We start from the raw sequence: 26,936 nt of genomic DNA, 5'->3' as shown, positions 1-26,936 counted from the left end.
ATGCTTCAACTTCTCTCAAGTGATTATGGGAGAAAGATTTAAACTTGGTATTGGAGGAGGGAGTGGGCTAGGGTTTTAAAAAAATGTCAAGTCTGCATCTAGAGACGCAAGGGTGCGCCTTACGCAATTCAAGATTTTACATCAATTCTATTGGACCCCCTCTAGATTGTGTAGGCTTGGTCTTAAAGACACACCCACCTGCTGGCGATGCGAGTCAGAGAATGGAGACATAACTCATGTCTTTTGGGGTGTGTTAAGATCCAGGAGTTTTGGTTGAAGGTTCAGAGTTTTATGTGTGATGTATTGGGCACTCGGGTTTCATTTTGCCCCAGACTCTGTATTTTTGGCGATGGGGCGGTCATCGATGTTGAAAATAGACACATAAAGTGTTGGGTCCTAACCAGTGTCATGACCGCCAGACAGATGCATTTAAGGGGATGGAGGTCAGCTGGAGCGCCCTCATTTCAGGGGAAGGTGGCGGCCTTTGAAGAAGGGTCAGTTAGAAGACTGGGGAAATTGAACTTGTTTGTGGAGAAATAGGGCAGATATCTGATGTTGCTGGATATGTGATTATTATTATTTTATTTTATTTTTGTGTGTGTGTGTGTCTATAATCATGTACGACAACTGGGATGTTGTTGGGGGCCAGGGTGGGGTTGGGGATTGGGAGGGGTGATAGTGGGGGATAATTGTTGATTCTGTGTATATATGTTTTGTTTTTCTGTGTTCGATATGTGAATCAATAAAAATGAGGGATGGGATCTGACTCTGAGGTTGGCAGAGAAATCTCTGAGCTGTTGAAGGTCTTATAGCAAACGTAGAAAACAGAAACATGACCACCTGACTAAAACGCAAGAACATGACACTGTGCCACAGCTCCAGAAACAACAGATTGGTCCAAAAAATAATGGACTCATGAGTCAGAAATATCACTGTAGTAACCTAAACAAAACACTGGGTGGCGAGGTACATCACCCTGCATTCAGGGTTTAGAAGAGAGCCAGAGCAGAGTTGCATTAAACATTTGATTTGTAAGCTCTTATAAATCAAGGGTCAATGACGTGACGCCCATTTTTTTTGTCCATATATATTAAATTATTCAAAAATACATAAACAAAAATTGCAATTCACACAACAGACAATACAATTCTGGGTTCAAAGTCATGTTGAGATATATATATATATATATATATATATATATATATATATATATATATATATATATATATATATATATATATATTCTTTTTTTTTTCTGGGGATTAAAGTCAGAAATTACAACTGGAGACTTTTTAAAACTTATTAAAAGCTGAAATTCTTGAAAAATAAATATAGGCATGAGTCGTGCTGAAAAATCTTTTATATATATATATATATATATATATATATATATATATATATATATATATATATATATATACATTTTTTAAAATATGATTAATATACAAAAAACCTTTTATCCACCAAATCAAAGTCATGTGGTGTAACCATATATATATATATACACACACCTCATTTGTCAATGAAACTTAGAACAACGAGCACGAAGTAGCCTAAATATGGGTTATTATAACTTTAGTCGATCTTCACAAATTTTGATTCCCTAAAATAAAATTGACTAAATGTCTTGTTTACAACATTATGGTTATGATGGTTACCAAGTAGCCTAATGACCAAAGTGGAGCAAAAAAGACATTACAAATCTCATTTCACAATAATAGTAACCACTGCAATTAAAAGCACTGTGACAGAGACATATGAGTAAATGTCGCAAGTGCTCTATTAGCTAGACACCAGCTCCCAAACACTTGCAGTTGGCAGGCGTGTGCTTCACTACTGCTGTCTTGGGATGGGTGGGACACAATAACTCGCGCTTCACGACCACTGGACACACTTTCGATCCACTCCGGAGACGAGCCAGTGAAGAATAACATATCTTAAAATGTTGCTCATAGTACTCGTCTTGTGTTTGTGTCCAGTATTTCAGTGCCAAATTGAGGATTCTGAATTTCCAGAGGATGTGGACCTTGAAGACTACATGATTTCTGACATGGATTTAAATGCCGTAGGATTTTTCTTGCATTTACTAAAGCTATATCAGAATGGCATTATACTAAGTCACTTCTAAGATCTTACCACAATGTTATGTAATGTTTTGTCTTCAGGCTCCTTATAGAGTACCGCGGCAGGTGAAAACGCTACTAACTAAGGTAAAGACGCACTTTCTGGTTTAAAGCGACTGAAATGACGTTATGTTTTTATTTTGGGGAGATAATGTCTGTCACTGAAATAATCAATTCGGTCTATGAAGTCGTCTATATCAGTGGTTCTCAACCTTTTTGACTCCAAGGCTAAAATAATAGAAAGCCCCCCATGTAGGCTATTAGATATTTATATTATAAGATATTTCTGTATATTCTTCATAAAAAGCAACCTGTTGAAGGGAGTTATTCAGTTTGTAGCATTTTCAGTAACAAATTATACAAATTATAATAATCTGTCATATTTGAAATAATTTTAAGAAATCTTGAGGCCCCCCTGGAATTGTACTGAGGCCCCTTAGTGGGTCCCGACCCCCTGCTTGAGAACCACTGGTCTACATAACTTCAGAAAAGAAGCTTTTCTGCTGTTTTGTTTGTTTCATAAAGTTAGGCTATTTTTTAATGAGAAGGACACAACAGGGCTAAAGCCCGTCTTTAGAGAAAAATTGGATTTTCTTCTGGTGTCAGAATATTTGTTTACATTGAGCATTGATGGAGCAAACACAATTTGTGTAAAAAGAAATTGTAAAGGTAGTTTGTTTGGCTTAAAAGCTTCTAAATAAGTCTAAGTGTGGGGTAAAAGGTCCCTGAGGGGATCATATTGTAGATATAGGGACAATGGTGAGATGGCAGAATTGTTCATCATATGCATATACTTTTGATAGGCTATACTGTAGCAAGCTAATTTTAGATGAACATGTACTCTAAATAACCCCTTAAACAAATAGTGCACCAGTTTACTGTTTATTTTGACAGCACTATCCATTGCGATTAGAGAAGTCAATGAAGGCCACTTTAAACATCATAGCTTCGCAGCAAATTCATTCCCTATATCAATTATGGAAAACAAGTTGTTGCACTACTTTTGTATCTTTATACTGTAAATCCCTCCTCTGCTGAGCTAAGAAGGTTTTTGGTGGCCATTTTGACCAGAGTGTGTATTTTCATGGGAGTTATTGTCAGTTAATGTACTACATTTACTTTAAAATCCTAACAAATTAATATTGAATCTCTTTCAAATAGTGTCAGAAGCTTTCAGAATCTTTCTGTGTTTATAATTTCATCTATAGATGACAGTAGTGGATAATAACGTGTTACAGTTTTACTATAGTAACAATAACTGTAGTAACTGAGGTATTTGGCCCAGATTCAGCCCAGATATTTAACCACTTGGCTACATCTCATATGTTTTAGAAGAACTATTCTAAATATGAATCTATATCTTAATTATGGTAATTAAAATTCATGCTCTCGCCTGCCAGGAAACTAAACCTCACATTCAGGAGCTGTCAGTCCAGACCACCATCATCTCGCACTATGCCTTCACTGCGGTGTCCTGCAGCATGCTCAACAGACACTCTGCTGCAGCTCAAGGGATCTTTCAGTTCCACATCCCTTCTTCTGCATACATCTCCAACTTTACCATGTAAGTTTTAAAGGTTAAACAAATGACTGGCAAAATCCATCAATATTTACCATAGAGAAATGTAATATATGGCCATTTATGAACATATATGTAAAACAGACCCACTTTATATTAAGTGTCGTTATACTATGTACTCAAGGATTTGATACAATGTACTTATTATTATGTAATACATGTTGTTGCATTGAACTTACATTTAAATTACCTGCATTTAATCACATCTGTTGGTACACTGTTAACCTTACCCTAAACCTAACCCAACCCCTATATTCAAATTTCACTAGAATTAAGGAAAAATTACTAAATACAGGCATGAATCTCTAAATGCCTGAATTTAGTAGAAGCTGATAGTTTCTTTAAGCTTGTCTTTTAGCCAATATTCTCGCTTACATGTGATATGTCAAGCCAATCGGCTCACATTGCATAATCTGATTGGTCCTTTGACTTGTAACCGGCTAGCAAATCAACTTGTGTACTCTCTCTTTGCCTTACATTTAAATTTGCTCAGTACAGTAAGCCGGTTTCACTGCAATGCGCTGCAAGTGTTTTCTATGAAACCCTCCTCCTCCCCAGCTTCACTTGTCTAGATCTGCTACATGGGGATTGTATTTGTCTAATTGTCCAGCAGTATGTCATACATGCTTAATGCAGCATGTCTTGAGTGTTCTTATAGTACAGCAGCAGCAGCATGTCCTTATGCTTAACTTAGTATGTCTTTGTATGTTCTAGCAATAGAAAGCATAGCAGATTTAGTCTGCCGAGAACAATATCCTATCAATATGCCATACCCAAATTAACATGCTAAATCTTTCAGAGAGTCGTCATTATTGAACTTATGTTACATACAGAGGTGCACTGCAATGTATGCAATGCATAGGGCTGCACACAATGCACAGGGGTGCCCTACAAAGGGGTCACAGACAGGTGCTAAGAGAGGATGACCATGGGCGCCAACTTGGATTTTACATACATCCTTGAAAATGGGTAGTTGTGCTCCTGGTTACATACACAATATAAAAAATGGCCATTTTTGTAATATTTCGAAATATATGTTGCATATATGTACAAGTATGTGACTTGTTTATCAGTTCAAATCATATATGAACATATATGAGTGTAGCTTGCACTCAGGAACTTTAACATTAAAACGAACAATGCACAATAAAATAACAAACCTACACCTGATTTCACATTCCTCTGGGACACGATTGTGGGAAAGGTCCTTTCTCATAGTCCTTCTTGCATACCTGTCCCTTCTCCCCCACTCCTCTCTCCCTCTTCCATTCCAGAAGGCCCAGGTCACCAAAAGTTTACTCGCAATGCCACAAGTTCACCTAGAATTCCTATATACCACATGTAATGTCATCTGTAAATTAACCATTTTTTTCCTATCATGCTTGGTATCATTTTAAATGTCTCAGTGCAGTTTGTAAAATGGTCTCGTTTCCACAGCAGTAGAATAGATCATAAAAAAGATTACAAACTTTGGAGAATTCTATTGTCCTGTTGTGTGTTGTGCCGCCCCTAGGGCCCCTGGTAAAATCATCTCCTGTCATAGATAAGGTGTGACCTTTTGGGTCAATCCTGTTCAACTAAATTATAATTTATGGTTTTATTACCATACTATTGAGTTGAAGATGTTTGTATTGGTCTGGGTATTTAAAAAAAGCTGGCTAATGGATTTGGTCTTTTTATACTGAGAGAGGTTATTGAAAGGGCCTGAGATGAACAAACAGAGGCAAAGTTGTATGAGAGACATTTATGTGTCAATAGTAAAATGTTGATGTTTCAGTGGAACTAATAAGAAGTCTTTTTTATGCTTTGGAATGGTGGGAAAGGATTGTGGGAGGACGAGTCTTTCCCAGTCAGGTAAAGTCCAAAGAGAAGAAGATGAAGAAGGAAGGGGGAGAAACCAATAGCAAACCGAAGATAAGGGACTCACCAGAACAGAGGTCTGGATAAGCATGTATTTAATACTTCTTAATGCATATTTTCTGGCATAAGAGGCCAAAAACATACTCTACACAAGTACAAAAATGCAGACACCAATGCTTGGCAAATGCTTGGAAGTTGTACTTACTTAAAATGTGTTCTTGAGTACTCAAGGGGGCTATAGAGTTACCATCAAATATCTGTGCCATAAAACCAGATGTGTTATTAATCAGGCAACAAGCTATAAACATGGCAACACTTTAACTAGCTTTGACTTACATGCTCAGCAAAATTTAATGATTGTTTTTACTAGTAAGTAGTATATTTCTGATAGGTGAAATTGCAATTTCAACTATCAGAAATTAATAATAGATATCTATAATTGTTTTTTGAACAGAAGTGAATGACAGATAATTGTGAAATTCAACTAGTTAAAATACAGTCACAGATACCAAAATTTTTTTTTTTTACTAGTTACAAATGCATTTTTGACATTAAGAATAGGTATTTCCGCAAGTAATAATTCAAAATGAAAAGTAATCTTTGACTAAATAAATTAATACAAAATATTTAAGTTTCATTAATTTAATTTAGTAAATAATTACACAGTTAAATATGATGGTATTTTGTTATACTTGATTAAATGTCAAAAGGGCTTGCCACATACACTGATGAGCCAAAACATTATGACCACTCACGGGTGAAACGAATAATGTTGATCATCTCCTAACAAAGCCACAAGATCTGTGTAGATTAGATGGTAAGCGAACAATCTGTTCCCATCTTCAACGTGTTGAATGCAGGAGAAATGGCCAGGAGTACCTGAGCGTCTTCAACAAGGACCAAATTGCTATGGCCAGACGACTGGGTCAGAGCATCTCTGAAATGGCAAGGCTTGTGGGGTGTTCCCAGTTAGCAGTGGTGAGTACCTACCAACAGTGTTCTGAAGAGGGACAAACCACAAACCAGCGACAGGGTGTTGGGTGCCCAAGTCTCATTGATGCACAAGGGCAATGAACGGTATCCCTGGTGCAAAACGACAGAAGGTCTACTGTGGCACAAGTCACGGAAAATTTGAATGATTCTTACAGGATGAATGTATCACAACACACAGTGCATTGCACCCTGTTGCCTATGGGGCTGCGTAGCCACAGAACAGTCAGAGTGCCCATAATGACTTCTGTAGCACCCACAATGGCAGTGGCATCTTTCAGCAGGATAATGCGCCCTGCTACACTGCACACATTGTTCAGGAATGGTTTGAGGAACATGATGAAAAGTTCAAGGTGTTGTCTATCCTCCAAAGTCCCCAGATCTCAATCTGATTGAGCATTTGTGGGGTGTGCTGGAACAACAAGTCTGATCCATGATGAATCCACTTTGCAACTTACAGGACTTGAAGGATCTGCAGCTAATGTCTTGGTGCCAGATACCACAGGACACCACCAGGGGTCTTGTAGAGTCTATGCATCAGCGGGTTGGCGCTGTTTTGGCGGCACATGCATGACCAACAGCATATAAGGCAGGTAGTCATAATGTTTTGGCTCATCAGTGTATACGTGAAGTATGTTTTGGGCCTAAGACTGTTATTGATCAAATTCTCAAACCTGTTATTAATTTGTCTCAAAGTGAGTGATTGAGAAGTAGGCAAGATATTAAGCTGAGATTTATTTTTCCGCTCAAAAATCATCTTTATTTAAATGTGGTTTGGCAAGTGCCATGAAAGATTCCGTTGGCAAGAAGTTGACATTTTGAGAGTAAAAGTGTCTTGCTTTTTCGCTTCTCTCCCTGTCAGTGAGGGTGAAATGGAGGTGTTTCGCATGGAGGTCACTATTCCAGGACGTAACCGTGCCATGTTCCTCCTGACCTACGAAGAGCTTCTGGAGAGGCGGTTGGGCCGTTATGAACATGTGACCAGTGTTAGGCCCATGCAATTGGTCAGCAAACTCAGTGTGGGCGTTACCATTGTGGAGCACTCCCGCATCACTTACCTAGAAGTCTTACCCTTACGGAATGGCAAAACTTCAGCTTCCAATGGCAATGGAAAGGCAGATGGTAACCAGCTGTATCCAACCAGATGCTTGAGTGTATATTTAGTTGTGTTGTCGCTAGTGTGGATTAAAATGTATGACAAAATTGCAAAAATTTTGCCTTAATAACAGCAATATAGATGGCACAATTCAGTACTTTTCTTTGGTATTGGTATTTTTCCATTGAAACTCTTTGGAAAAATACACATGTTGTTTCAGTTAATCTAAAACGACAACAGGTCTTTACTAAAACTTCTAAAACATTTCTTATTTACTTCTTACTTACTTCTAAAAAAAAATTCAAAAATGTCTGTTGAAGAAACGTTGCACTTTTTCAAACTCACTACTCCCTCAGGTAAAGTAGGACCACCAGTTTCCACATTAGTTAAACAAAATGAAACCTTCTGCAAGATCAGCTTCACTCCCAACATTCCCCAGCAGGCCAGGATTGCCACCAATGGCATGCTAGGAGAGTTTGTGGTGCACTATGATGTAGAGAGAGAAATGGGCATCGGGGATATACAGGTATGCGCACATACAATAGTTTATCATAAATTAAGTACACATATATTTGTATGCATTTCCATAAAAATTCACTACTTCACATAGAAGTAGTACTGTCTTTCAATTTTATCTATAGCTATAGGATATAAGCTATATTACATTTGAAAAATAAAAATAAATATATTAAAACTTGCAAAATTGCAAAATGTATATTTACACAATTATAAATAATATGTAATTATATTATATATAGGCTATATAATTATATTATGCTAACTAAATAACATTTTAAACATAGTATATACTGTATACTGTAGATAAATAAAATAAATGGCATGTTATTATACAAGTATATTTTTTCTCTTTTATCTTTAGCTAGCAAATAAGCTATATTGTATAAAAAGTTATTATGAAGGATTGAATTTTAATAAAATAAAATAAAAATATTAAAACTTAATAAACAAATGTGAAATGTTACATATTGCAAATCATAATATTACACAATTATATTTGATTTGATATTTGATTGTATAATTATATATTATATATAGGCTTTTATAATACACACACACACACACACACACAAACACATATATGTATTACATTTTAAAATACAATATATATAAACACAATAAATTGCATGTTGAGTACATTTCTGTCTTTCTATTTGATCTTTTGCTAGGATATAAGCTATATTGCATAAAAAGTTATTATGATGGATTACATTTTGAGAAAAAGTAAAATTAAAAATAAACAGTATTTAAAACTTAGTGAATAAATGTAAAACATGGTACACATTGCAAAATGTATTATTACACAAATATATATATATATATATATATATATATATATATATATATATATATATATGTATATATATATATATAATATGTAATTATTTTATACATTATACATAGGTTATTATAATATATAATACTATTACACTTTAAAATACATTATATATAAATATAAAAATAATAAATTGCATTTTCATTTTATATATAATTTAATTATACTATACACAAATATGTTTATAACACAATAAGAATACATTGTTTTATAAATGTATTATAATTTTATAATGTTATCATTCACTGTTTTATCATTACACACCCTTTACAAACAAAACTGAGTGTCAGTAACAGTATCCTCTGTATTTCAGGTGCTCGATGGACATTTTGTGCACTATTTTGCCCCTAAAGACTTGCCTGTGGTACCTAAGAATGTTGTATTTGTAATTGATACCAGCGCTTCAATGGTTGGGACCAAAATCAAACAGGTACACTGCAGTCAACACTGAATGAAGCATCTACCCCTAATTCTATTATTTAGTCTGAAAAGGGCTTAGATGAAGTGTGTAATTTCTGTCAAATGGTTTCCCGAATACTCCCCCCATCTGCCATTAATTGGTCCCACCCAAAACTCAGGCCATTTTTTGAGCCAATGTTCCTGTCGTGCTGGACGGGATGCTCACAAAAAGCTTTTTTTTTAAAGGCCTACAAAATCACAATGTTTACACTTTTTGGGGAAATCAACCGATAAATAGCTTACTTATAGTTGTTTCTTCATTGAAGAAATTAAATACATCAGCTTAAATGGACATAGTAAACTTTAAAATGTATATTCAACATTCCTGATTTTCTCTGTAGAGTTACACACTTGTTGTGTGCTATTCTCTATATGAGGCAATGATATTATGACACATTTCTCCCAGCTGGTTTTTCTGACCTCATAGCTGGACATACAGATACACACACCCTTCTCAGAATGAAAGTGTTCAATAATTGTTCTTTTTTCCCCCCATCTCTCATCCAGACCAAAGAGGCTTTGTTCACAATCCTACGCGAGCTACGACCCAACGATCACTTCAATTTTGTCTCTTTTTCCAATCGCATCCGTGTATGGCAGCCAGGCAAACTAGTGCCAGTCACACCCAACAATATACGCGATGCCAAGAAGTTCATCTACATGATCTCACCCACTGGGGGTAGAAAGTCTTACACATTCATAAACACACCCTGCTGCACATTCTAACAAAATTTATGTTAATTTAATTTAAAGGAATAGTTCACCCAAAAATGAACATTCTATCATTATTAACTCACTCTGATGTCATTCCAAAACCATATGCTGTTTTTTCTTTTATTGTTGTTGCTTACTACAAAATGAGATATTTTTGAAGAATCTTTATGCAGCTCTTGTCATAGTGACCAGGGGCTTTCAACTTTCATAAAGGCTAAAAAAAAAACATGCACAAATCATTATAAAAAAAGTCCATACGACTTTTGTGCTATATTTAAACTCTTCTGACGCCATTCAATAGCTTTGTGTGAGGAACAGACTGTAATTAAGTCAGTATTTACCGATAATGTTCAACACAAATAAATAAATAAATAAAATAAAAATAGCAAAAATAATGATAGAATTTTCATTTTTGGGTGAACTATTCTTTTAACATCCAACACATTTCCATTTCTGTTTAACTCACTCAATCATGCTTGCTTTTATTTTAAACCCTTCCCCAGGCACTGACATCAACAGTGCCATTCAGACAGGCTCGAAATTGCTGAGTGACTACTTATCCAGCACAGAAGAGGCCCATCACAACAGTGTGTCACTCATCATCTTCCTGACGGATGGGCGGCCCACGGTAGGCGTTGTGCAGAGTCAAACCATCGTTGGTAACACCAAAGCAGCAGTCCAGGAGAAGTTCTGCCTCTTCACCATTGGGATGGGTGATGATGTAGACTACAGGCTGCTGGAAAGGATGTCCCTGGAGAACTGTGGAACCATGAGGAGGATCCCAGAGGACACTGATGCTAGAAATATGCTCAAAGGGTGAGGAATGTGAGATCACCATATGTTTGTGTAGTCTCTGAGTCTAAAAGTGAGATAATTTCCCCCCATACAGATTAGGCTTTTAAGGTTAATGATGCATTGTGTTTTAAATCAACAAAACAGACCTCCCTACCCTAAACCTTAAAGGTACTATATGTAATATTTTTACTGTACTAAATCATAAAATGACCATAATATGTCATTAGAGAATTAGGAAACATGCTAAATTGAAATACTGGCTTCTCCGATAACAATGCTACAGCCAGTATATTCTACTTTGAAGTTTCCATTCCTGGCCGGAATTTCTGTTTATGTTTTGGTCTGTGTGATCCCGCCCACTGCCCACTCACCAATAGTATTTAGACACCACCGGTTGCCAGAGTTGAACAATTTTGCAGGCACACAACACTGCGTGCTGCAGCCATGGAAGCCAGCAAATGAACTGGATCAGAGATAACAGATTCCACCCGACCTGAAAAGCCTTGCCATCCATCTAAAAACCACCATGACCAGAGGCGTAGTAAAACAAGGATAAATATTGGAGATGCCCAGAAATCCTTTAAAACAGATGCAGAGTTGGCTAATTTGCATGTCAACCTTCTGGCAACCCGCATGAGCTTCGAGTCTGGGGTGGGGCAGACAACTCTCCAGTATTTTGAATTTGGACTGCAGTACCCATTTCAAACGCTTGTTGTCAATCTTACATATAGCACCTTTAAACCTAAACCTAACCGAGTCATAAAAGCAAATGTGAGATGAAAAAATGCATTTGCTGAAGCAACCATGTCATTTGTTGCTGACTTGCATGCCCCGCGGTACCCCCGTCCTTTGCATCGCAAATGCAACAGTCTATCAGTTGAGCTACCACGCAGATCAACTTGTAAATGTAGTTGATTATGTAATGCAAACATTAAAATGTATCGCTTTATAAGTCACGCACTTTAGTAATAGTGTTTAGATGTCATAAGATAGCATTGTGTGAGTAACAGGTCAAAAAGTAAGTGTTTATGAACTTAAAATCTGCTGTTTTTCTTGTGATTTGTGTGAAAGGAAATGAAAGTAGTTGTTTTAGCACCTCTAGTTATTATTTAACATGGAAACTGCCGTGATACAAAAATGAGCCATGTAAAAATATATTTTTTTAAATGTAGGTATAATCCTACAAAGGTATAGTATATACAAATCAGTCATTTGTTTCTCATTCATTATTCACTACATTGCGAATACAACATAGTTTACTATATGGGGGAAGAGTTAGCAAAATTAGTAAATTCACACAACTGGAGAGACTACTTCATATTGTGAATAAGTTACATTCATGTTGTGTCCTAAATGAGGAAATCGGATCTGACCATTCAGGGGTGCATTTCCCATACAATGATGTAACTCACTGCTTAACTACCACAATATGAAATTGTTGGAGAAATTAACTAGCTAGTCACTACTGTTTCCCGAAACCATAGTAAGTATGTCGCACATCCATTGTTCGAACGATATTGGTTCAACAATATAGAGCTGACGTTAATGAATAAATAATAATTTGTGCAGATATTAAATTATAATAGCTCATTTGCTTGAATGCCGGAAAGCTGTTTAATTCGAGAAAGCTGCTGAAGACAAAAATGCGATATGCACTTTGTAATGCGACAGATACACAGCGCTGCAATAGAGGTATTTCCATTTACATCAGACTCTGGGATTCCCCCGATGCACTTGAGCACATACGCACATGCGCACTCTTCAAAAACATATAAGACGCCACTTATGTGTTAACATGGACACATAAAGTCAAATCGCATGTGCTAAAATGCTTTCTCTTCTCAGCCTTTAATCCCTTAAATGACTGCTTTCGGGTTTTCATTATGTTTCAGAACACTGCTTTCTGCAAAACCAGAGTAAGCCGTTTTCTTAAGTGCATATAAACATGGTCAAAGTCTTGACAGAATGAAAGATATACTGTAAATGGAATAAAATATATTGGAGCCTCAGAAAAGTGAAAGGATGTCCACACAACAAACTAACAAGGAACTATGCTTCTAACCACAAGTAGAGAGCTGTAGTTCCAACCACACAACTTTGCAATGCTGTTTGCGAATGTTTGTTGGAACTATGGTTTCGGGAAACAACAAATTGTTGAACTATGTTGGTAACGATGGAACCATAGTTGGCTAAAGATGGTTTTGGGAAATGCATCCCAGACTGAAACGCATTTCCATACATTTTAATCGGATTTCAAACCACATACGAGTGTAGTTTGCATCTAGTTTGTTAAAAACTTATTTCATGTTTTTTTTATTTTTTTATTTCAGACTTATAACAACTAAATGTATTTGAATAGATTTTTTTTCTTTATGTCTGAACGAAGTGTAAGGGTATGTGTGGTGGTGGGGGCGTGATTAAATGCCGGTTTTGTGAATGGAAAGCGAGATCATGTCACAGTCTGTCTCCCTCATGTTTCCTAGGACTCATATTTGAAGTGTTTCCCCTGGACTACGTTTCCCAGTATGCTCTGCCTTCATCACTGCCATCTGTTCCCGATCATTCTCACCTGTTTTCCATTCCCTCATTAGCTCTTGTTTGTATATATACCCTCTAGTTTTTGCATTCCTTTGTCAGTTCTTGTTTGTTGTTATTTGAGTTCACGTTTGTTTGTTTCACTTTTATCATCTTCATTAAAGCTTGCAATTAGATCCTACATCTCCCATCTCATGTCAGCAACGACTCCTTACAGATCAGGAGATGAGAACGGTATGAATCATGACCTGGCATTGATTGACTCTAACAGCTGTTTGACACTACAGTGAGAGTGGAGACAGGCTTTAAGAGCAAGCCAGACACCAGTCCCGACAGAAAATGCTGAGCTTAAAGCATGTGTGTGAACCAGAAACCAGTTCTGCTGAAAAGCAAACATTGAGTGTGTTAAATACTGAAAAGTATAAAAATAAAAGTGCCTTTTGAATTGGATTTTGCTGTTTCCCGCTTCCTCCTTGCACCCCATCCTAAGAACCTTGTTACAGTATGTTATATGGTAAGGTAACACAATGCTACACAGCACAGTAAAGTAAATATAGTAAAACAGTGTTAATTCAAAATTTGGAGGGTTTCTAGCAAACCTGGTTTTTACACTAATCTTGTAAAGAAAACCCAGTCAAGATGACAGGTCAAAAGTCACATAAGATGCCATGGGAAGTCAAATGCTTTACACAAGTCTTTACAGATAGGCCCCACTCTACAAGTTCAACAAGTTCAATGTGAAGCATACATGACTTATTAACCCACTAACTGAAGCAACATGCTTTCCTTTTCTCTTACAGCTTCTACGATGAGATTGGCACACCACTGTTATCTGATATCCGGGTGGAATACTCAGAGGATGCTGTGGAATACATCACCAAGAACCTTTTCTCTAATTACTTCAACGGCTCAGAGCTTGTCGTGGCGGGAAAGCTGACCAATCGCAGCTCAGACTCGCTACATGTTCAGGTGACCGCCAGCAACAGTGAGCGAAGCATCTTGCTAGAGAAAGACGTGTCTTTACGAGAACTTGAGCGGGAAACGGAAAGGCGGCTAGCTGAAGCAGAAGCGGGGCCGAATGTGGACGGTTACGTGGAGCGACTGTGGGGATATCTGAGCATTAAAGATGGACTAAAGGGACGACTTCGCAGCCAGACAAGCAGAGAGCGAGAAAACTACACGCACCATGCTACGAATCTTTCTTTAATGTACAACTTCCTCACGCCGCTTACACAAATGGTCGTGGAGAAACCACAAGTGCTTGCCAATGGAACTTTAGCAGAGGCAGTATCCACAGAAGCCCCACCCACCAAAGCTCCACCCTCTACTGAATCATTCAGTCTGCTATCAGAAGATGACAACAACGTAACACCCCAGAACCTCATCGGAAATGGACAACCGAAAGCGAGTTCTGCAGTCACTAAGGCAACAAGTGTGTTTAATAAAATTTTGGGGTTATTATGACTTACATACCACAATACATGTCAACTGACCTTGAAAGCATTAAGGTGAATCAACACTAGTTCAAACAATACATGACAATGTAACTGTTTTTCTCTTATCTGCAGGTGGCATACGCAAGCCCGCCAAAAAGTCTGTCACCCTATCCAAAACATCCGGTATTTTTCCATTTTTCTACTTCTGTTCATCTGCTATACATTTCAATGTGAATATGTGTGTGTAGTTGAAAGCAGTGGTAATTTAACAGCACTAGTGTAAGTTCACATCAACTGTGTGGTTTGTAATTTGTGCTGTTCAGGTAAAGGGGCTTTGTCAGAGTATAGTAGATTGCTACTGAGAGTTGTTTACAGACCCTAATTGAAATGCCAGAGTTTTGGCAGTGATGGGAACTGATAATTATTGGTGTTTGCTAAGGCAAGAATCACTATTACTATTGCTTTTACTTTAGGCAATTTCAACAAACCTTTGTCCCAAAGTTTTAAACTTTAAATCATTCTGCACAAATTATGGACATGAATGATAACTCAAATAATTCGGCTTATTGAGAAGATCGAGTAATCGAACATAATTTTTCACCAGGCAGGCAATAAAACTGATAAAAAATCCCATAGACTTAAATTGATGGAGGCCCCAGAGACATACAATATAGCAACCAACCAGAACACACTAGCAACTGCATAACAATTTATTCAAAACACTCGGAACACCCTTGCAACCACATAGTTAACCACTAAAAACACTCAGAACACCCTAGTAATCATAATCAACATGCTAAAACACACAGAACACTTTAGGTACCACATAACAGTGCACTAAAAACACTTAGAATACCCTAGCAACCGCAGTTATGTGCTTTCAGCACTCAGAATACCCTAACAACCACAAAACAACGTGCTAAAAACACCCTAGCAAATGCATAGCAATGCACTAAAAACACTCAGAACACCCTAGCAACCTCATAACAATGCACTTAAAACACTCAGAACACCCTAGCAACCACAAAGTAATGAGGTATCAGCACTCAGAACACCCTAACAACCACAAACAGCATGCTACAGAACACCCTAGCAACTGAATAACAATGTAGTAAAAACACTCAGAACACCCAAGCAACCACAAACAGCATGCTAAAAACACCCTAGCAACCGCATAGCAATGCACTAAAAACACTCAGAACACCCTAGCAACCTCATAACAATGCACTTAAAACACTCAGAACACCCTAGCAACTGCAAAGTAATGAGGTATCAGCACTCAGAACACCCTAACAACCACAAACAGCATGCTACAGAACACCCTAGCAACCGCATAACAATGTAGTAAAAACATTCAGAACACCCTAGAAACCACATATCACACTAAAAACACTCAGAACACCCAAGTAACCTCATAACAACGCACTTAAAACACTCAGAACACCCTAGCATCCACAAAATAATGTGGTTTCAGCACTTGAATATTCAGAAAATGTAAAAATCTAGTCACTATGAGCCGAGTATGTATGGTGTTATGCACTGTACATCAAAATGCTTTTATACAGACCGTGTATATGTGTGAGACAGATTTGAAGGGGTTAAACACAGACTGCCGTACTCAAAAAGAGAATTTTTAAAGTTTTGAACGTGGTGGAAATGCAATCTATTAAATGTGTTTATCAGGTAAGTACAGCTGCCCATTATTCAAGCTGTGTTTACTGTCAAAGCATTAAACAACCACTATTCTGCTGGAATTATTTGTGATCTCATATAGAATGTTGCGTTAGGGCAATCACATAGTAAACTTTTTGGGTGTAAAAAAATAATTTGGGTTGTTTGTGGGGTTGTTTGTGTTGCATGCTTGCAAAATGTTACTTATTTGCATGTAAAAAAAAGTTTTAAAGTCTAGTATTTTAGGTAGGTAATAACTATTTGACAGTTTTTTTTATGATTAACATATTTATTGATTTCTACATCGAACACAGGAAAGCAAAACATAAATACACAGAATCAATATTTAACTCCCACTACCAAGTTTAAATCTAATTCCGATAATCTCTTGATAGAAGTTAAAGCTCCATCCCCCAGACTCTGAATTAGCAGGGAGTAATACACTGATGCCTCATAACCTTTTCCAAAAGCAATAATCACCTCTCCCAGGGTATCTGCTGCTTTAGGGGGGTGTATGCTACTCTCAAAAACAATACAGAGCAGGTGGCACAGCTGTAAATACCTATAAAACGGAGATCTGGGAATCCCAAAATGTTGAATCAAATTTTCAAAAGATCTCAACATTCCATTCTCATATAGGTCACTGAGTTTAGAAACCCCCCTCACAATCCACTCTGACCAGCAGAAAGGGGACTTACTAATACATAATTTAGGGTTCAGCCATATGCTTGAGGCAACATTTAAATAAATGTCCAAATTAAACACTCTGGACACCTTTGTCCATACCGAGTGCAAATGCGAGATAACGGGGTATAACTTAACTTCTCTGATTAGTTTGATAGAAAGGCTTTAAATAGAAATAGGGGCAATAACTTCCTGTTCAATACAAAACCAGGGAAGGGCTCTCTCAGGTGGAAGCGACAAATTAGCCAAATGTCTGAGAACAAATGCATAATAATAAAACAAAATCTTGGGTAGGCCTAGCCCACCTTTGTCAATTGGCCTATGTAATTTACTAAAATGTAATCTAGGACGCTTACCATTCCAAATGAAAGACTTCGCTATGCTATCAAATTGCTTGAAATAAGAGAGGGGGACATCTACAGGGAGAGATTGAAGCAGCTAGTTAAGTTTTGGAATACAATTCATTTTAATAACATTAACCTTCCCAATCATTGATAAATGTAATGAAGCCCACAAACCCACATCGCTCGAAAACCTTTTTATTAAGGGATCAAAATTAACTCTAACTAAATCAGACAAATTTGCTGGGAATAAAATGCCCAAATACTTAATGCCCTGTTTGGGCTACTGGAAGGCGCCCGGCTGGAAAGCCGTTACTGGGCAGTACGCTGTCAGAGCCAAAGCTTCAGATTTAGACCAATTGACTCTGTATCCTTAGAACTTAGAAAAGGATTAATAATTCTGTGGAGGCAAGGCATAGATCTAATGGGGTCAGAGATGAATAATAAAATATAATCTGCATAAAGCAAAAGCTAATGCGCCATACCTCCCACCACCACCCTTGGAAAATCATCTTCCCTTCTTATCGTGGCTGCTAATGGTTCCAGGGTAAAACAGAACAATAATGGGGAAAGAGGGCAACCCTGTTGGGTGCCCCTATCCAGAGTAAAATAATCAGAAATTAATCCATTTGTTTGTACTGCTCCTCCCGGGTGTCTATAAAGTAACTTAATCCATCCAATAAAAGTATAGCCGAACCCGTATATTTCACAAAATCTTAAAAAGATAATCCCATTCTACCATATCAAACGCCTTTTCAGCATCAAGTGAGATGGTAGTGACCGGAGTCTGATCATTCGCCACCGACCACATGATATTGATGAAACGCCTAATGTTATCAGAAGAGCTGCGGCCCGAATAAACCCTACCTGATCTAAATGTATAAGAGATGTCATAACTTTACTTAATCAGTTAGCCCGAATTTTTGACAATATTTTTACATCTAGCTGGATCAGGGAAATTGGATGGTAACTCTTACACTCGCTTGGATCTTTGTCCTTTTTAAGAAACAGACTGATCCGGGCTTGTGTCATGGTTGGCGGAAGCTTTCCATTCTTTAATGATTCCATATAAACTTCTAGCAAAAGTGGAGCCAGTTCTGTTGTCAGCATCCTATCTCCTGTAGTTTGTCTCCAAGCCTCTAGATGTCCCCTGTGTTCTCCTCTACCTTAGTTCTTCCTCGTGTGGCCTTGTTAGCGTTATCCAGCTCACCTGTGCCTTGTTTCCCCCAGTGTATTTAAGTTGTGTTTTTTTCCCTTGGTTCCTCACTCGGTTTTTGAGTCTCTGCCCTGTGTTTCCTGCCTTGTCTCGCTAAAGCCTCTCTAGCTACCCCAAGTAAGATATCCTGAGTTCCTTTCACTGATTGTAATTGTTCACTGGCTTTGTTTTCTCCCCTCGTGGAGTTTTATTTTCTCCTTTGGTTTTGCCCATTGTTTTTTTTTTTTGTTTATGTGGTTTATACCTCGGTCCGAGAAGAACTTTTGTTGATTCATTTTTGCAAGGACTTTTTTTTTAATAAATCTACATCTCCTGGATTACTGCCTTAAGTGTTTCATTTGGGTCCAACATTACCGCTCAGTGGTAGATCTCTCAACTACCACACCAGTGACCTGGGTTCTAGCCCAGCTCGTGACATCTGTATCATAAGATCTAAAATATTCAGCAACAAAGCCGTCTGGCCCCGGAGACTTGCCTGTAGGCAAGGCCTTAATTACCACACCAAGCTCCTCCAATGTTATCTCAGAATCAAGATTTGTTTTTTGCTCAGTCGTCAGTTTAGGGAGTTCTAATGTTTCCACAAAGTTTCTAATATCTTCATCAGTAGACGAAGACATGGAACTATAGAAATCAAGATAGAATCCTTTGAAAGCATTATTAATATTAATGGGCGAGGTAAAAATTCCACCACCAGCAGATTTCACTGAGGGAATGGTAGAAAAAGACTCTCTCTGCTTTATATATCTAGCCAGCAGTTTTCCTGCTTTGTCCCCCGACTCAAAGTATGACTGTCTTGCCCTGAATAGCCAAAACTCCATCTTCTGCGACAAAATAGTGTTACATCTGTATTTCAATCAGGTCAAATCTCTGAGGCCATCAGATGACATTCAGCACTTCAGCTCTGCCTTGGCACTTTTAATATTCCCTTCCAACTCCACGAGTTCTCGTGCTTTGGATTTTTTGATGAATGAGGCATACTGTATGATCCAACCCCTAAGAACCGTCTTAAGTGCCTCCCAAGCCATGCCCACAGAGGATACTGAGGGCCAGTTGGTCTCCATATAAACGTTGATTTCGGCGTTTAACATTTGTTGAAATTCAGGATTTTGCAAAAGGGATACATTACAGCGGCAACTATATTATTTATTTTTCTCCATATGTGGCAACACCTCTAAACTCACCAGGACGTGATCTGAGACTAAGATGTTTCCAATTGAGCAATCAACAACAGATGAAATGAGGGACTTAGATATATATATATAAAATATAAATATATGCTTCACTATGATCAAGGACTGAGTCCATCAATAGATTAAAGTCTCCTCCTATTATTATATCATGAGGGGTGCCCGCGGCTTGCAACATCCCTTCAAGATCAATGGAAAAGCCCTGATCATCAGCGTTAGGTGCATAAATATTAGCCAAAATCAACCTTTGCCCCTGAATTTCTGATAAAACAATAATCACTCTTCCTAATTTATCTTTAATTTGTTTGAGACATTTGAATTGTAGATGCTTATTTATCAATGTAATGACTCCCCTGCTCTTACTTGAGCCAGCACTAAAGAAAACATGTCCACCCCATATCTTCCCAAATTTTCCAGCTTCCTGTGGGGAAAGATGCATTTCTTGAAGAAACATTATATCATATTTCTTATATTTAAGAAAAGAAATAACCTTCCTTCTTTTTATGGGGTGCCCCAACCCATTCACATTCCATGTGGAGAGAGACAATCCACTCATATTAACATCTGACATTTTGACATATCAGAAAAAATAGATTGTGTGTCAAAAATAAAATTATAAAGACCACATTCCAACACTGGTGCAACAATCAACCCCTGAACATCCCCCAGAACAAAAAAAAAAAAAAAAAATGGAAAAAAGAAAAATGTGTGCAGTCCATCCCTCTAAACTCAAACAGTCCATGTACGCCAACGAGAGCCCCCGTGACAACTTTGCCATCGGGTTGCTCAAGTCCGGTGTTTCTATACAAATTTTGTGAGACAGAATTACACAACAGAAAATAATCTATAAAATAAACTCCAGCAAATAGGCAGAATAAACACAAAGAATGTGTAGATTCATCCACATAACTGTCCCGAAGGTGTGTTATTCCACAAAACAAACTCCAGCCGCTAGGCAGAACCAGCACAAAAAGAAACAAAAAGGCACTCAGTTTCCTCGGACAGTCAAGTGAATGTTCAGTGAGTCAGGCCCACTCGGCTGTTACATGAGTGCAACAAATGACTTAATCACTCCAGTGTTTTGCAAGAAATATTCCACAAAACAAACTCAAACCAATAGGAGGCATAAGCACAAAGAACGTGCAGATTCATCCACAAACTGTTCCGAAGTAGTGTTATTCCACAAAACAAACGTCAGCCGCTAGGCAGAACCAACACAAAAAGAAAAAAAAGGTGCTCAATTTCCTCGGACAGTCAAGTGAATGTTCAGTTATTCAGGCCCACTCGGCTGCATCGAGAGTATCACACAATGACTTACTCATTCCATTGACTTTATGAAGGACATTGCTTGCAGTGGGCATGTAAATATTTTGCAGCCATCCTTAGTATCTGTTCTCAACTTGGCTGGGAACATCAGTGCAAAAGCATCCTTCGGTTTATGTAAGAGTTTCTTGCATTCCTTGAATCGATCACGTTTCTGTCTTGTCGAATTTGCAAAGTCTGTGAAAAAGCAAATACTATGGTTCATCCAAGAAAGCCTTCCTTTACTCCTCGCCTTGTGTAGCACAAGATTTCTATTGGGTGATCTCAGAAATTTGGCCAGAATTGATCGGGGCCTGTCTCCTTAAACAGATCTCCGAGCCGGAACTCTGTGAGCTTGCTCGATTTCCAGCTTATGGCCTGTTATGTTGAGCAGACTCGGGAAGAGCCCGTCTAGGAATTAGGAATTCCAACAATTTCGCCACTTACGATTCTCAAGGTCTTCCAACTTTTCCCAGACACGCTCCAAGTCTACCTTGGTTGCTAGCGTGTTAACAGCTAATTCTCTCTCCGATGACTCCAGGTAATCGATCCGTTTCTCAACATCTGACACTCTTGTAACCAACTCAGTGAATTTCGTCTTCAGGGCAGTGATTGATCAACGTATTACAGCAAGATCCTTCAACTCAGCAGCGACCTTCGTCAGCATCGCCGACATGTTCAACAGTTGACACTGAATCTCTTTCACCTCACTGGCCAAATTGAGTCCCAGGCTTTCGGCCTGCCGCTCAGGGGCTTTAGCTTGAGCACGTAAGTGTGTTTTAACGTCTCCAGAGCCCGAGGATTTTGAATTCTTTGACATATTGTCTTCCTAGAACGGTTATGGAACAGGGTGTATCGAAATCTCACCAGTTTATGAAACAAAAAGTATTAAAAACGTGCAAAGTGCGCAAAACTCGCCATTCAAACATTCGAACCTCGCATGGTGCCACGCGACTCCATTTGACAACTTTTAGAATAATATATACCTCTGCCATTTTAGTAAACAATAAAATAAATATAGTGATAGAAACCATGGATATTGTAATTATATAGTCTTATTTCAGTCATACTGCCTGGTATTAGACTAATGTATTGAAACCAAATTTGTGAACGTGTCATACAAAGTTATACAAATGGTCCATATTCAGGATGAAATGTCTTATTGTTTCTTTGTCAACTACTTCTTACCTGTTTGTAGCTGATGGAGATCCTCATTTTGTGGTGGACCTCCCCCACAGTAAACTGACTGTATGTTTCAACATCAATGGAGAGCCAGGACACATCCTCAGACTGGTGACTGACCATAAATACTCAGGTAAAAAACAAGACTACTTGAAAAAACCTTGTGCATCAGATGAAACATGTTTTGTTAGAAATGATTGCTCACTGTTTTCTTTGTATTATTGTGGAATTTAAGATTTACATTAGATTTAAAATTTAGGCTATAATAGTAATTTTGAAAATATTTAGTAAACCTTAAATGTATGCACATTTTAAGTCTTGTTAAAAAAGTATTTGTAAAGGTGTAAAATGTACTTTATATAATGAGTTTCGCAAAAATTATGATATCAATTTTTAAAGGAATAATTATCTCATTATTCACTTACCCTGATGCCATCCCAGATGTGTATGACTGTCTTTCTTCAGCAGAACACAAATGAAGATTTTTAGAAGAAGATAGAGCTCTGTCAGGTCCTTATAATGCAAGTACATGGGTGCCAGCACTTTGACAGTCCAAATGTCACATTTAAGCATCATAAAAGTAATCCACGCGACTCCAGTCGATCAGTGAATATCTTCTGAAGCAAATCGATATGTTTGTGTAAAAAATAAATCTGTAATTAAAATGTTATTAACTTTAAAAAAGCGATTCCTGCCAGCAGCTGACACGAAGCGTGACGTAAGCGCGTCAGCGTATTCATGCGAGAATTCGAAAGCGGCGCTTATTTACAACAGAAGAATGCACATCACATGAGAGTTTGGCCATTTCAAACAGCATCAGAGCCCTGGATGGAATCACCAATTTAAAGTTTAAAACAATTTAATGATCTATTTGTTTTTTCTTACATAAACCTGGAGTTGCATGGATCACTTTTATACTGCCTAAATGTGACTTTTGGACCCCAAAGTGCTGGCACCTGTTTACTTGCATTATAAGGACCTGACAGAGCTCTATCTTCTTCTAAAAATCTTAATTTGTTTTCTGCTGAAGACAGACAGTCATTCACATCTGGGATGGCATCAGGGTAAGTGAATAATAAGAGAATTTTCATTTTTGGGTGAAATATTCTTTTAATGAATACAGTACAACTGTCCACCAATTACTCCCAATTTTTTTTATAAACTTTATGCAAGCATTCAGAGCTCATACATCTCACCTTTTCATTTATATTTTGTCTAAATAAAATAAAATTGTCTAAATATTTTATACAAGGAAACATGTCATGCTCCAAGTTGTATTAGAATATTATTTTCAAAAATGGGTTGCTTAGGCGAGATAGGGTGATAGGGGAGCTTAACAAATGTTTGGTTGGAAACTTTTGTAAAACCTTTTATTAAAGTATTTTTATGTGTTGAATAGGTGTGACTGTGAACGGTGCACTGATTGGTGCTCCAGCCCCAACTGGCAGTCATAAAGAACAGAGGACATATTTCAGCACAATAACTATAATAGCTGATAAGCCTAATCGCTCTTACATTGAGGTGACCCCACAAAAGATTATACTGGATGGCCGTGACCGGATGATTCTTCCTTCCAGCTCCAGTATTTCAGTTGAAACTACAAACCTGGCTGTGGTATTCATTGCTAACACCAACCTGACAGTAACCATCCAAGGGACCATCAAATTTATCATTGTATTCCACCATTACAAAAATCCAGCCCCCTATCAGCGAGATCACCTGGGCTTCTACATTGCTAACAGCAAAGGGCTAAGCAAGAATACACATGGTTTGTTAGGTAAGCATACACATACAAACTTTAGCTCTGTTCCAAATCCTATCAAGCTACCTTGTTGTCAACTGCCTACATAGGCAGCTACCTTTTAAGGTAGCATCCTAACATAAATTGAAACCTCATAGGTAACTAAATTGGAGTACTCTACAAAGGCAGCAACTTTACATGGCAAGCATGCATGCATTTTGTTTGCTTAGCAAGCTAATGATGTGATGCTCTAATAATAATCATTAAAATACATAGGACACAAATATTGGGTAAAATATTCCAATTAAAATAGATTGTCTGTTTGTTGGTTGATACTTCTCAGTATTGAACATATAAGTCATTTATAGTTAACATTACTTTCCTTTCATCTGCCATCTTGGATGAAGTTTTTTTTAAACTTGCACTATTGCGCTGCTCTAGAAGTAACAAACCTCAGGACTCAAGGGGGAGATAGATTTATCTTAAAAATGTCTGTGCCATTAAAACAGATGTGTTTTTATTCAAGTAGCTTGGAATAAAATTTTACAGTTTAACTAACATTTTAGTTGCTCAGCAAGATTCTCTTTAAACTGTTTTCCCGCCATGACAGTAGTTGATCCCAGAAAGAAAACTGATGTCAGTTTCCGTTAATACTTGCATTGCATCAAACTTTGCAGTCTGACACATTTCGGCATGCAACAACATAAAAATTCGTAGCTTAGCTGCAAGCGTTTGTTTACAAACTTGCATAGAACATGTTTCAGGCCTTAGAATTTGGCCAAAAGGAAGGCAGCAAAGATTGCTGCCTACCTTTTAATACAGGGAGCACACCTTTGCATTGGGAGCTCGCCTATGATTCCTTAAAATGAGGTCTAGGTTGGCAGCTCACTAGGTTTGAACAGAACTATATATAATGAAACACATTGTTTACATTTTAAATGAGATATATTGCTGTCCTCACAGGTCAATTCCTGTATGAGGACATTGGATTGACACAACTTCCTGGAAACTTCAGCATGGCTGTAGAAAACAGCACACAGGAAACACTAGGGAAAAATGTCACGCTACCCAGTTACCCTGCTCTGAAGGTGAAGAATCGAACCGTCACTGTTATAAAAAAGAGTCGACGAATCTACTCAGGAAAGCAGACGGTAGACTGCTGGTTCGCCAAGAACAATGCGGCTAAACTGATTGACGGACAGTACAATGATTATGTGGTGTCGCATCTGTTTGACACAGGGGACTGGGCTAATGGAACTAACACACACTGAGACACACACACACACCATATGCACAGTATATGATTCCATTGGTCTGAAGTGTCATAAAAAATATGTATTCCCATAAACATTTTGGAAACCATAACACACTCCAGTATTTGAGTTATATAATTTATATTCAATAATGTGTGGACATACTACTTTACTGTTTCTATTGTACAAACATGTTAATATATACTGTATATTTTTAGTTCATACAGTAATAAGACTCATTTTATACTAATGAATTAAATATTAACAAAAAGACTGACATTGTTTTAGATATAGAGCGCAACAGTAGGGTTCCAGAGGTAAAAATTCCATTAATTTTCTCCATAGAGAAATTGATGTTAATGATGCATACAAACCTTTCAAGACAGATCGACCATGCATGAGCTCAGAGATTAAGCCATGAAATATACTTCTGTAGAAGTCACAAAGCAGTGTGATTTCAACTTCATTTGTAAAAAAAGTGCTTTATAGCCCAATTCCCAGTGAATCACTACACTACCCATAAGCCTCAAGAGAGATCAACCAATCAGAGGAGTTGCTGTTACCATAGAACCCTCGTTCTTTGAAACTCTTGCAAGATTTGCTGCTACCAAGGTTAGGGTTACGTTTAGGGGTAGGGATGCAGCGGGACTCCAAATAAACAGCATATGAATTTCTCATTTAAATTTCACAAGACCTTGCAGAACAAATACTTATCATCATGATACAGTCAAACTCAGTGACTTCCCACTTCCATTCAGGGTTGCCAACTCTCCCGTTTTAGCCAGAGGCATCCCATATTTTGTCCAAAATTACAACTTCCCATTCCCATTTTTCCAAGAGGAAAAATGGCTAAATGCTTTAGGGGGAACCCTGTTCAGTATTGAAGGGCTCAAAATGCTAGTGTCCTGTATTTCAATGGCAAAAAGTTGGCAACCCACTCCCATGAAACATTGTGAATGACATGACCATATGAAAATTTTGATAATAATTTTAACATATTACATTTTATACTTATTGGTAATGACTTAAAGAAAATAGTATAGCATCATACTGTTGTTTCTGATGTATCATTCACAAAGCTTCCTGGGATGAGTAGTTAATTTCCTTCTAAGGCACATTTTTGTTGTTGCTTAGAATCAAATGTTATTGTGATTCATCTGGAAACTTTTTGATTTTGTAAATATCTATTCAGAAATAATTAATGGGAAACATACTTTCAGAAACAATTATGCTGAAGAAGTGGGTGATTACTGTTGCACTCTATTACGAAGGATAAAAAGTGTTCATGTTGAGCAAACAACAACCGCTCTTTTATTGTCAGAACTATACAAGTGTATGTTCAGAAATGTGGCCATTCTGAGTTGACTGACGCCTGGTTGCGTACAACCTGTCTGGCTCCTGTCATCAGAAGGGGTCAA

The 26,936-nt window shown here is 37.6% G+C and overlaps 1 protein-coding gene across 1 annotated transcript; it reads left to right on the top strand.

Moving 5' to 3' along the window:
* The first annotated feature begins 1,848 nt into the window (after positions 1–1,848).
* Positions 1,849–26,821, top strand: LOC127435400 (inter-alpha-trypsin inhibitor heavy chain H5-like). The gene is made up of 14 exons (XM_051688859.1): positions 1,849–2,065; positions 2,166–2,210; positions 3,524–3,687; positions 5,526–5,639; positions 7,415–7,674; positions 8,005–8,174; positions 9,316–9,432; positions 9,969–10,140; positions 10,679–10,991; positions 14,306–14,937; positions 15,074–15,124; positions 22,541–22,657; positions 23,924–24,301; positions 25,229–26,821. The coding sequence occupies exons 1-14, from the start codon at positions 1,943–1,945 to the stop codon at positions 25,534–25,536; spliced, it is 2,964 nt and encodes a 987-aa protein (XP_051544819.1). The 5' UTR covers positions 1,849–1,942; the 3' UTR covers positions 25,537–26,821.
* Positions 26,822–26,936: the final 115 nt, after the last annotated feature.

Source organism: Myxocyprinus asiaticus, chromosome 45, assembly GCF_019703515.2.
Source record: "Myxocyprinus asiaticus isolate MX2 ecotype Aquarium Trade chromosome 45, UBuf_Myxa_2, whole genome shotgun sequence".
In the NCBI taxonomy this organism is placed as follows: Eukaryota; Metazoa; Chordata; class Actinopteri; order Cypriniformes; family Catostomidae; genus Myxocyprinus; species Myxocyprinus asiaticus.
Note: the sequence above shows the minus strand (reverse complement) of the source record. Positions and strands in the feature narration are given on the sequence as shown.

Excerpts from the sequence above, each read along its gene's own strand:
- LOC127435400 (XM_051688859.1), top strand. The coding sequence starts at position 1,943 with ATGTTGCTCATAGTACTCGTCTTGTGTTTGTGTCCAGTATTTCAGTGC. Across the intron at positions 5,640-7,414 it reads AGGGACTCACCAGAACAGAG|TGAGGGTGAAATGGAGGTGT; the intron begins GTCTGGATAAGC and ends TCTCCCTGTCAG. Across the intron at positions 10,141-10,678 it reads CATGATCTCACCCACTGGGG|GCACTGACATCAACAGTGCC; the intron begins GTAGAAAGTCTT and ends ACCCTTCCCCAG.